Here is a 13,518-nt window from a genome sequence, read left to right as displayed (position 1 = left end):
GACAAGTTTAAGCCTATCAGCCTATGCTCGATGTTCTATAAAATATGTTCCAAAATCATTGTTAATCGTTTGATAGGTCTCCTCCCAAGAATGATTTCGTGGGAACAATGCGCTTTTATTCTAGGGAGAAGCATCTTTGAAAATATTAGTATTACGCAGGAAATGGTCTACTCCATTAATAAGAAGGCCCATGGGGGTAATATCATGATTAAACTGGATATGGTTAAAGCCTATGATCGAGTGGATTGGCTTTTTCTTCTGGAGGTTCTTCGTTGCTTTGGATTTTCACCTAATTTTTGTGCTCTTATCAGAACTTGCATCTCGACTCCTTGGTATTCTATTATGATGAATGGCACCATTAAAGGTTTTTTTCAAGGTGGTCGGGGTTTGCGTCAGGGTGATCCCCTTTCTCCCTATCTCTTTATTATTCTTCAAGAAATTCTCTCTAGATTGATTAAGCAAAGTGTGGAGGCTCGAAAATTTGGTCAATTCTCTCAGGCCCGTGGTACGCCCATAATTTCTCATCTTATGTATGCTGATGCTGTGGTCCTTTTTTCTAATGGTTGTTCTCAAGCCCTAAGGGAGATTTTATCTGTGCTTCATAAATACGAGAGTTGGTCGGGTCAATGTATCAATCATTCTAAATCTACCATTTTCTGCTCTCAAAAAATTTCTTTAACTCGAAAAAGCATATTATTACGAAAGACTGGATTTTCAGAAGGATTTTTCCCTTTCAAATATCTTGGAGTGCCTATTATTTTGGGTCGTCTCAAGCAGGTGCATCTGGAAGATATGGTGTCTAATATTCAAAAGAAAATATCGGGGTGGAAGATGAGATTTCTTTCAGCAGGTGGCCGTCTTATTTTCCTTCGTCATGTTCTTTCCAGTATGGCTCTTCATCTTTTTACCATCCTTCAGGTCCCACAATCTATTATTAAAACCATTCATCGTATGATGAGTACTTTCTTCTGGGGGGAGGATAATAGCAAAGGTAAGAAAAAATGGGTGGCCTGGAATTCTATATGTCGTCCCGTGGAGGAAGGCAGTTTGGCGCTTAGGAACCTCGATGATATGCAAAAAGCTCTTCATGCTAGATTTGCTTGGAATCTTATTCAAGGTAATTCTCTATGGGCTAATTTTTTTAAGGGTAAGTATGTAGGTTTTAAACCTTGGGCCCTGGTTGATCCTACTAAGGATACAAGATTCTGGAAAATGATAGCAAAATCCCTTCCTCTGGTTTTGGATAACTCAAAGTGGCATCTTAAAGATGGTAAGGTTTTTTTCTAGTATGATAAATGGAGGGACAGAGGCCCTTTAACTAATGATATAAATATTGTGGGGCATCCTCATCTTCAAGTGAAGGATTGCAAATTAAACAATGATTGGGATGTGGATTTTATTCTTCAATTAGTGGGGCTGAATCATTTTGATGGGATTTTAGAGGATATTTGTAAGGCCAAATCGGGGCTGGACGTTCTGATTTGGACCAATAATGATAATGGTTTGTTTTCTACTAAGCTGGAGTGGGATTGTGTCCGTATTAGGCGCGATACTATTGAAGGGCACTCTTGGATGTGGCATAAGAGTCTTCCTCTTAAAATGTCTACCTATATGTGAAAAGCTTGGTATATGGCCCTCAGTGTCGATCATCATCTTCGTCGTATTGGCATTCCTATTACCTCTCGTTGTGATTGTTGTGCTAACGGTCACTATGTGGACCAAAATCATGTTCTTTCTGCAAGCGATATTTTGGGACTACTCTTGGGATCCCGATAGGCCGGAACTGGAAAGACACTATGAAGATTTGGTTTTGCCAAGCGACTCTAGCGTCTCAAGTTGGCATTATTGTGGGAATTCTCCCGGTGATTATCACTTGGAGAATCTGGCGGAGGCACTGTTTGGCGCGTATGGAGGGTCGCTTTGAACCTGCCTCTGACATTATTCACTCTGTTCGCCGGTGGATTAGTCTTATTTGTCGAGATATGCATGCTAGTTCTCACATATCCAGTTTTGATTTGCATGTACTTGAAAGTTTGCATGTCCAGCCGGTTCTTCCCCCAATTTGGCGTTGCAAAGTTATTGCTTGACAACCGCCTTCGGCGGGATGGGTTAAGCTTAACACCGATGGCAGTAGCTTGGGTAATCCGGGTGCCTCAGGTATAGGTGGGATTATTAGAAATCATCATGGTAAACTAATTCATGCTTTTTCTAAGTTCATTGGTATAGGTTCTAATAATCGGGCAGAACTTTTAGCTCTTCTTCATGGACTCATGGTTTGTAAATCCTTATCTCTCAATTATGTAGATATTGAAATTGATTCTATGACTGTTATTTCCTGGTGGAGGAGCAAAAGATGTGGGGTGTGGTACCTAGAGGATTTCTAGGAGGAAATTATGGACATTATGAACTCCATGACTTGTTCGATTCGTCATATTTTTCGTGAGGGTAATAAGGTTGCAGATTGGTTAGCCAAACATGGGGCTTCTGGTAATGACTTAATTGTCTCTCAATTGATGGGGACTCCCCGAGCGTTGCGTGGTCTTGTCCGTGTGGACTACTTCGGGTTGCCTTCATTTCGTTTTAGTTAGTTTCGGGTCTTTGTGGTTTCTTTTTTGTTTTCCTTGGTTATTTTTAGTTTTTTCTGGCTTGGTTTTTTCTTGCATGCTGGCTTTTTTAGTTTGTACCCCAGATGCTTGTCTTGTAACCACAGTTTTCCCCTGTCATAAGTGAGGGTTATTAATAAACTTGAGGAGGGGTCACTTTTGGACAGGTGACCCTAAGTCCTTTTTTTAAAAAAAATACTAGTAGGCCTATTATGCCATAGATAGGCCTCACAAATCTAGACATAAGGTCCATATAATAACCCACTTCAAAGCCCACAACCAAGGCTTGCACATTTGGCCCAACAAAAACCCAACTCTTGAAGCCAAAAGCCTTGTCTTTTATTTCATTCTTCCAATTGGAGCCAACAAACATCATACCATTGGTTTCTCTCAAGTCCAAGTTGTGCCACAAACCCCTAAGGTTCCCATCTTACCAAGGTTAAGCTTCTAACTTAAGTTAAGAGAAGCACTAATAATCTCACACTTGATTAGTAACCTCTAAACCATGTTTTTAGCTTAATTTTTCTTTAATTAATTTTCAACATTTATAATCAGATATTTTTGGTTTTGATCGTTGATTTGCATTGTTCTTAGACCAACTTATAAGTTCAAACTTGACCCAACACATGTTAACAGAAGCAAACACATGGCAATGCCCAAATCACCGCCAATCCGCACCTAGGCGCACCCTCATGTGCATTGCACCAAATCGGTCCCTAGTTGTAACGGCCCGACCTTTTATTTAGAAATAAAATTATCAGATGATTTTTTTTATAAACCTAAAGTTAAATCTCCATTATTATTATTATTTTCCCTCCAAACCCATGAATCCACTTCATAATACAACTCCTCTCTATCGGATTTTTTTTCTTCTTTGAATTTGAAACACGCACCAAACCTAATCCACCCACATGCATATGCACATGCACGTCTCTTCCTTTATTTTTTATCTAGGGTTTTCTTTAGGTTCTCAAACATATATACATATACACGTTTCACTCACCAAAGAATGCAAGCCGCAATGCCCTCCACTGTGAGTCTTCCAATCACGTATCAATAAAATGCATGCACGGCTCCATCAGTTTCCTCCGCTTGCACGACACTGTGTTTATTTATACACTCACACACAGCCTTACACACACTACCTTTGATATATCCTAGGGTTTTCAGAACCGAAACCAACCCCACGTTCAGTCCCGCAGCACGGCGACCCCCCGGTTCACCACTTAGCGTTCACCCTCCAAACATAACCAACACTCACCGTAGAACAAACGCGAGACCACCGCACAACTACAATCACGCAGCAACCATAGCTCTTCCTCTCCACCCTCGAAAGCAGCCCAAACTCAGTAGCCACCATCATCATCTTCCGTGGAAAGCGGAAGCTGAAGCTCCTCTGTTTTAGCCCATCGAAACAGAGCATCCTTCCCCAAACCAAGAGCCATGTTCTGCCACTGGTGGGCCGCGACGCCACCGTCAGCAGCAACAGATATCGCCGGAGGTCTAGCCTCCACCGCCCAGTGACGCCCAACGCCACCACCCGAAGCCCCCATGCACGTTGTGTGGTGTGAAAAATCTCTCTCCGTTCTCTCTCACTCATCCTCTCTCTCGGCATCGCACTTACCAGCCCAAAGGAACCCAGTTGCGCCGCTTTGGTTCCAGCAGCCGTGCCGTGCAGCTCCTCCCTCGGTGAGCTCCTCCATCGCAGACCCATCTCTCTCTCTCTCTCTCTCTCTCTCAAACGCTGTTCTTTTTTTTTCTTGTTTTCGGATGTGCCATGATTTTGGGTTCTAGAAAGAACCTTAGTTCCTGTTGGGCTATGGGCCTTAGGACCGTTTAAGGGTGGGATGGGCTTATTCTTTTGTTTGGGCTCATGTGGTAATATCTTTATGGGCTAGAATTTGCAACTATTTCAGATTATAATAATGTTTAAATGGACTTGTATTTTTAAATTGGCTTTGACTTAGCTGTGGGCTGGGCTTGAGGTTAATTAGATTTGTATCATGGTAATAGAGTTGTATTTTAAGTGGGACATATAAACTCTAGATATACAGAATTGATGTCAATATTATAGAGTCAATGTGATTTTAAAGTTTGAAAGACCAAAGTTAATGAAAAATATAGATTAAGTTGGAATTTCTAGTTTAATTAAGAGGTATGTCTTTAAGTAGAAATTTACGTAAGCTACGTGTCTATCTTATAGGAAATCAGTCGCGCCCGAAAATTATTGGATTAGCGCTACGAGGTAAGTAGCATGATCATATCTTTACGCATATGTACAGTGAGCTGTTTGTCTTTTTATAAAAGATCTTATGCATGTATGCCCTTTATTGGAAGCCCCTTTTTACGTACCCAAAATATGATAAAATTATGAAGAAGTCATGATTTTATGTGAAAGACTATTCATGAAATTATTTATGAAATGCATGATTTTATGTGAAAGATTATTCATAAAATTATTTAGGAAATGCATGATTTTATGAGAGAGTTATTTCGTAAAATATTTATGAAAAATCATGATTTTATGTGATGAAACATGTATCATGACGTTTATGAAAGAATGCGATTTCGTTTGAAATCTATGATACGATATGACAAGTATGTATGTGATTTCTTTTGAAATCTATGATATGATATGTATGTGATTTCTTTTGAAATCTATGAAATGTCAAGTATGCAAGTATAATTTGATAAAATATGTAACGGCCTATGTTATGATATGAAAACGGTACCTATATTATGGGTATATTGCATTGCTAGGTCGTGCATGCTGGTAGTGCATCCAGTATTGTCTTCCTTATGTATGGATTCCACAACCAGCGGCCACGGGTGGAATCGGAATCTATTTAGATTCGCTAACCCTAACTCACGGGGGTCAACTGTGGGTAACGGCCTATGACAAGTGAAAGATAAGTTAATGTTTATGTCATGTTATTTATGAATGTATTTATGAATATGCACGCTTTTTAAGAAACCTTATGTTGATTATGTTTACTGTATGATGTGTTGCTTATTGATTATTCGACTCATTTTAGTTTGTTTTTATGTTTTTAAACCACCCCAGGTGATGACATTTATGAAGACGAGACTGCAAGACAGAACTTAACCCAGGGAGGCAAGACAGAGGCCTAGACAGATTATGTTATGATTATTTTTATGATTCTAAGTTTTAAATAAATTATTTTGATAAGCACATGAGACTTCCTTATTTTTCATAAGTGCTTCCGCAGACCTTATTTTGGATTTTCAGTATTTATTGAAGTTTGTTATTTTATGGAAATTTTTCGCATCTGGTGCATTGTTAAAAAGAAAAAGTTTTAAGTTCAAGTTTAGTAGTAGCACACTGGCTCCTCGAAAATTCTAAAATATCTTTTCGGGAACGGGGTGTTACAGTTGGTATCAGAGACAGGTTGAAAGATTCTGTAGACTTTTCAAAATAGAGAGAGAAAAAAAAACTTTTGCAAAGAATTTAAAAAAAAATTTGGAAAATAGAAAATGAAGGAAATGAATGTCTAGGCCAAGGTCTCCCCAAGGCTGGTTCTGCTCTCCAGTAAGTATGTTATAAAATTTTCTTTTAGTAGTTGAATTCATTTTTTATTGATATTATTAAAACATGCATATTAGAATGGCACCCCGTGGAAGAAGACCACGCGTACCCCCGTCTGAGAGCAATACTGTACAAGATGATAATTCAGAAGTACTCGCTGCTGCAGCGACACGTTTCTTTCAAAGGATGGTCAATGGTGATATGGTGGTAGGTAGAACCACACAAGTAGGATGCACATTAGAACAGTTCTCCCACCAGCACCCACCTACTTTCGATGGCAGATTGAATTCCTTAGATGCGGAAAGCTGGATTGAACGTATCGAGCAAATTTTTGAAGTGCTCTACTGCACGGATGATCAGAAGGTGAAATACGCCACTTACCATTTGACTGACATGGCAAACAAATGGTGGAAGTCGACTCAGGCTTTGGTTCAGTTGAAATTAGGGGAAGCAGTCCCCATTTCTTGGGAGCATTTCAAGAGAATATTTCTGGATCACTTTTTCCCACGAACTCTTCAAGAGTCGAGAGCTCGCCAATTTATAGACCTTACTCAAGGATCAATGACGGTAGCACAGTATGCTACGACATTCATGGAGCTTTCCCGTTTTGCCAGTTACTTAATTCCAGATGAGGAAAAGAAAGCTGAAAAGTTTGAGCGCGGTCTGAATCGCAGGATTAGGGAGCGTGTACGTACTCTCAGGATTCGGAATTTCACGGAACTAGTCACCCGTGCTACTATTGCTGAAGAAGACATTCAAGAAAGTATCGATTACAATAATCAAAGAAAGCGACAGCAGCAGCAACAACTCCAACCAGCATCACATAGGGATAAGAGGCATTGTCAGGATAATGGACAACGGCCACGACAGGGCGAGACAGGATGGCTCCCCATGTGTGGGAAGTGTAGTAAGAGGCATGCAGGGAAATGTTTGATGGGAACCGGAGCATGTTTCAAATGTGGGAAGGAAGGACACCATCTTCGAGATTGTCCTGGGAAGAACATAGCTACTACTCAAGCTACAAGAGATGGACAGAAGTTTATGGCACCAGCTCGAGTTTTCTCCTTGGCACAGTTGCGTGGCACCAATGCACCCGCCAATGAGAACACAGGTAACTAATTTCCTCAATTAGAAATATTGACTATTATTGGAATTTTAGTTATGTAAGTTGTGGTATTCATTATGACTATTGGAAATATTATAGGTGTTATAGGTAACGAAATTCTATCTTAGAATGAATTATAGGAGTTAGGATCTGAACTTTGGAGAGTCTCAGGTTATGATTTATTTGACATTATTATTGCATGTGAAGAGTTTTATTATTCTATGTGGTGAGTCTTAATTACTTTTCTCTAGAGTTCAGATAATCGTCTAGTCAAATTATTTTAGGCTTACAATCGAACCCAGTATCGACATTTACAATTTTGGAGAATTAGTACGTTGGTTGTTGAGGTCTAGCAAATTCCGAGGACGGAATTTTTATAAGGAAGGGAGATTGTAACGGCCCGATCTTTTATTTAGAAATAAAATTATCAGATGATTTTTTTTATAAACCTAAAGTTAAATCTCCATTATTATTATTATTTTACCTCCAAACCCATGAATCCTCTTCATAATACAACTCCTCTCTATCGGATTTTTTTTCTTCTTTGAATTTGAAACACGCACCAAACCTAATCCACCCACATGCACATGCACATGCACGTCTCTTCCTTTATTTTTTATCTAGGGTTTTCTTTAGGTTCTCAAACATATATACATATACACGTTTCACTCACCAAAGAATGCAAGCCGCAATGCCCTCCACCGTGAGTCTTCCAATCACGTATCAATAAAATGCATGCACAGCTCCATTTGTTTCCTCCGCTTGCACGACACTGTGTTTATTTATACACTCACACACAGCCTTACACACATTACCTTTGATATATCCTAGGGTTTTCAGAACCGAAACCAACCCCACGTTCAGTCCCGCAGCACGGCGACCCCCCGGTTCACCACTTAGCATTCACCCTCCAAACACAACCAACACTCATCGTAGAGCAAACGCGAGACCACCGCACAACCACAATCACGCAGCAACCATAGCTCTTCCTCTCCACCCTCGAAAGCAGCCCAAACTCAGTAGCCACCATCATCATCTTCCGTGGAAAGCGGAAGCTGAAGCTCCTCTGTTTTAGCCCATCGAAACAGAGCATCCTTCCCCAAACCAAGAGCCATGTTCTGCCACTGGTGGGCCGCGATGCCACCGTCAGCAGCAACAGATATCGACGGAGGTCTAGCCTCCACCGCCCAGTGACGCCCAACGCCACCACCCGAAGCCCCCATGCACGTTGTGTGGTGTGAAAAATCTCTCTCCGTTCTCTCTCACTCATCCTCTCTCTCGGCGTCGCACTTACCAGCCCAAAGGAACCCAGTTGTGCCGCTTTGGCTCCAGCCGCCGTGCCGTGCAACTCCTCCCTCGGTGAGCTCCTCCATCGCAGACCCATCTCTCTCTCTCTCTCTCAAACGCTGTTGTTTTTTTTTTCTTGTTTTCGGATGTGCCATGATTTTGGGTTCTAGAAAGAACCTTAGTTCCTGTTGGGCTATGGGCCTTAGGACCGTTTAAGGGTGGGATGGGCTTATTCTTTTGTTTGGGCTCATGTGGTAATATCTTTATGGGCTAGAATTTGCAACTATTTCAGATTATAATAATGTTTAAATGGACTTGTATTTTTAAATTGGATTTGACTTAGCTGTGGGCTGGGCTTGAGGTTAATTAGATTTGTATCATGGTGATAGAGTTGTATTTTAAGTGGGACATATAAACTCTAGATATACAGAATTGATGTCAATATTATAGAGTCAATGTGATTTTAGAGTTTGAAAGACCAAAGTTAATGAAAAATATAGATTAAGTTGGAATTTCTAGTTTAATTAAGAGGTATGTCTTTAAGTAGAAATTTACGTAAGCTACGTGTCTATCTTATAGGAAATCAGTCGCGCCCGAAAATTATTGGATTAGCGCTACGAGGTAAGTAGCATGATCATATCTTTACGCGTATGTACAGTGAGCTGTTTGTCTTTTTATAAAAGATCTTATGCATGTATGCCCTTTATTGGAAGCCCCTTTTTACGTACCCAAGATATGATAAAATTATGAAGAAGTCATGATTTTATGTGAAAGACTATTCATGAAATTATTTATGAAATGCATGATTTTATGTGAAAGATTATTCATAAAATTATTTAGGAAATGCATGATTTTATGAGAGAGTTATTTCGTAAAATATTTATGAAAAATCATGATTTTATGCGATGAAACATGTATCATGATGTATATGAAAGAATGCGATTTCGTTTGAAATCTATGATACGATATGACAAGTTTGTATGTGATTTCTTTTGAAATCTATGATATGATATGTATGTGATTTCTTTTGAAATCTATGAAATGTCAAGTATGCAAGTATGATTTGATAAAATATGTAACGGCCTATGTTATGATATGAAAACGGACCTATGTTATGGGTATATTGCATTGCCAGGTCGTGCATGCTGGTAGTGCACCCAGTATTGTCTTCCTTATGTATGGATTCCACAACCCGCGGCCACGGGCGGAATCGGAATATATTTAGATTCGCTAACCCTAACTCACGGGGGTCAGCAGTGGGTAACGGCCTATGAGAAGTGAAAGATAAGTTAATGTTTATGTCATGTTATTTATGAATGTATTTATGAATATGCACGCTTTTTAAGAAACCTTATGTTGATTATGTTTACTGTATGATGTGTTGCTTATTGAGTATTCGACTCATTTTAGTTTGTTTTTATGTTTTTAAACCACTCCAGGTGATGACATTTATGAAGACGAGACTGCAGGACAGAACTTGACCCAGGGAGGCGAGACAGAGGCCTAGACAGATTATGTTATGATTATTTTTATGATTCTAAGTGTTAAATAAATTATTTTGATAAGCACATGAGACTTCCTTATTTTTCATAAGTGCTTCCGCAGACCTTATTTTGGATTTTCAGTATTTATTGAAGTTTGTTATTTTATGGAAATTTTTCGCATCTGGTGCATTGTTAAAAAGAAAAAGTTTTAAGTTCAAGTTTAGTAGTAGCACACTGGCTCCTCGAAAATTCTAAAATGTCTTTTCGGGAACGGGGTGTTACACTAGTCCATGCCTTTTACACCATTTTCTCCAAGAAAATTTCATCATTTACACCCCAGCTTAACTCCTAGTTCAGTTCCAGCATTGGACAAATTGGCTCCAAGAAAACAAGCAAGGAAACTCAACCAATCCCATTATAAGCCTAGTTGAAACTAAACCGAGTGGTCTTGAATTTCAATTGAATTTTCTTCTCTTGGTTGAGCCACTCCCCATGCCACCACCCATGTCCCCTAACCACTTGAAAAGGCCACTCAATGGTGGTAATATTGCCCTCAATTCAGACTAGGAGAAGAGACAAGAAGGGAATCAAAATCTAGACAGTTTTTATTCAAAACCATCAGCCTTCTTTGTGTTTTTCTCTTTTGATTTTTTTTGTTTAATTTTCTATACCAATGCTACCCCGTACACCTATAGACAAAGTAACACCAAGGCCAAGTACCAAGCCTATGCCAAAGCACGAGTTCTGTAATTTTTTCATTTATTTTTAGGTTAATATGTACGAGAGGCTCACTTGGGATTTAATAAGTAATTTTAGAATAGGCTACGGGCCCAAAATTTGTTATCATAGAATATGGATTTTTATTGACCTTGATAATTAGGTTAAATCTAATTAATGTTTTATGCAACAAGTAGAATCTATTTATTTGGTAATTGGCCCAAAAACTTTTATGGAACAAATTGGGATATTTTGGAATTTGAATCGAGGTCCATTAGTATTTATTATATACTCGATCCATGAAAATATGAACCCAAAGAGATTATTCGAACTACTTGACTGGCCAAACCCATTTTGTTAAGTTCATACACCACCAAGATGTAGGCCCAAATTTTTCGAAATGGACCCAAAACCCATAGCCCACAACCTAAGCCCAAAAGCATTGCCATAAGCACGTGCATAACTCCATGCACGTTTATCTCTCCCTTCTCTTTCATTAGGGTTTCCAACTGCGAATATATATATGTAGCTGTACACTTAGATCACACTACATGCACAATGGTTTCTCCCACGTCTCATGACTTTACACTCACGGTCTCCCCTCAACCCCTCTTATAGCACGAAACAACGGACTCTAAGCAGAATAAGGTTGCTGCTGCACCACTGTAGGGTAGCCCCACTGCCAAGCTCCTCTACGCGAGCTACCCTGCTTCTCCACACAACAACGCCACACGAGAAGTCTAGCACTCTCACAACCTCCACTTAGCCACTGTCTCCAAGAAACAACTCTACACGCTTCAAGCTTCAAAGCCCCGTCGCACCCAGTTCAACCACAACCAACCCTGGATGGAAAAAGCTACTCAGCCACCGTAGCCAAGCCATGTAACCTCTGTGTCATTGCAGCCTAGCGACCTCCACATCCTTTATTTCCCTACACCAAAACAAAGTAATTGTTTTTCCCATCGTGAGCCACCAAGTCACCCTCACTCCTCCATGTCTCAACCACCAAGGTTGCACTACACAGCAACCCTTGTGTCGTAAAACCAACCCCTGTTTCAAGCAACCAAAAACTGAGCATGGCTCATCCACCTCCATAAGCTACCCAATCGTGAAGCACTACCCAAGTCAATCACTATGCCTACTTTGCCTCCGCACTCACCACCATCGACCTCAGCCCATCTCCATGCATCGTCGCATGTTCCCTTCTCTCCCGGTATGGAATTCACCTCTCTATTGCACGTACGATTTGGTCTGAAGGTGTCTATAATTTCAGAAGTCTTTTAATTCCAACCTTTCCGAAGAGCCCATGCATGTTTATGATCAAGTCCTAAAATACCCTTGTCATTGGGCTGGTTCTATGTTGGGTTTGATTTTTTTTAACTTACTTTGAGTGGGTCTTGTTTTAAGGGTAAGTATTTTTAAAGAAATTAATTAACAATTTAAATTATATTACTCAGTATCAAATTTTTTATAATTGAATTTCAGTAGTAACTAATGAGTGTTTAAATTTATTTTGAATGTTTTAAATCTAATTAAGTCAATTTTATTAAATGAAATTTCATTGATTACTTTAATAGATCTTGTTATAATTATGTTAAATGAATATTAAATTGGAGTGGTATTTTTACATGGACATAGTTTTAACTGAGTAAATATGTTAGCCATACACTTTATTTTACAGAAAATTATTTAGAGTTTAAAGTATTAGTCAAAGAGATTAAGTGGATATTGATTCACTTGGGAAGTGATGATATTTAGGGTTGCAAGAATCTTAGAATTTTTAAGAAAAATAGGTTATTTGTGTATTTTAGGCTTAAATATCAAAATATATGTTTACTTAGAGATTTACGTAAGTTACGTGTTTAATTTCATAGGTGACGATTGATATTCGTTCAACATTATCGTAGAAAAATTCAGAAAAGTTAGAAGTCTAGTTTGAAAGAAATGAACTGATGTTGATTTTGAAAAAATATGCTTGTTTTGTTAGGAAAAGAATGTGCAAACAAGCTCAGTTATTTGTTCTACATTACTCATGCAATCTGTATAAAAGAGGAAAGTATTTTTATCATGACTAGTGTAGACATTAGTAAATTTTGGGCATTCTGTTTCTGCCTATGCAAAAAGAGCGAACAGGAAATCTGACAACTAGTACATGTTATGTGAAGATGTGCAAAATTTGTTTTGAGTATGTGAAATTGATTTGAAATTGTTCAATACTCTGCTATGATATGATGTGGCATCTGAAAAACCTTTGGTATAACTTTCTAATTCTGTATTTGATTCTATATCTGGTCATGATCTGATAATTCTGATTCTGTTTTGCTCTGATATATAGCCCTGCCACGACCCTATCACAAGTAATAAAAGTGACCTCTGGCCCTATCACAGAACATAATAGTCACCTTTGACCCTGTCACAGGATATAATAGTGACGTTTGGCCCTGCCACGAGACTTAATAGTGGTCTCTGACCCCATCACGAGACATAATAATGACCTCTGGCCCGGCCACGGAACACAATAGTGGTATGTTGAGAGGTTAATGTTTATATTAAGAATTTGTGGTGTTACTGGTTAATTATTTTGAGTAGTTGAGTTAAACAGTGAGATATATGTGTAGTTGAGAGATTGAGTTTATATATGTACTGTGATATTTGATTTTAAGTGAAATGTAGTAACTCTCGACACCATCCAGGACTGGGATGTTACAGACACACTCTTACACCTTACCATAAAGAAAACATGAAAATAGGGCACTATTCATCTGACCAAGCATG

At 39.0% G+C, this 13,518-nt stretch overlaps 1 protein-coding gene across 1 annotated transcript; it reads left to right on the top strand.

Annotated features, from left to right (window-relative positions):
- The first annotated feature begins 6,228 nt into the window (after positions 1-6,228).
- On the top strand, positions 6,229-7,269 carry LOC121238146. The gene has a single exon (XM_041134987.1). It carries the CDS (start codon positions 6,229-6,231, stop codon positions 7,267-7,269), a length of 1,041 nt encoding a protein of 346 aa, XP_040990921.1.
- The last annotated feature ends 6,249 nt before the right edge of the window (positions 7,270-13,518 follow it).

The sequence above is a fragment of the Juglans microcarpa x Juglans regia genome, chromosome 7D (genome assembly GCF_004785595.1).
Source record: "Juglans microcarpa x Juglans regia isolate MS1-56 chromosome 7D, Jm3101_v1.0, whole genome shotgun sequence".
Classification (NCBI taxonomy): domain Eukaryota; kingdom Viridiplantae; phylum Streptophyta; class Magnoliopsida; order Fagales; family Juglandaceae; genus Juglans; species Juglans microcarpa x Juglans regia.
Note: the sequence above shows the minus strand (reverse complement) of the source record. Positions and strands in the feature narration are given on the sequence as shown.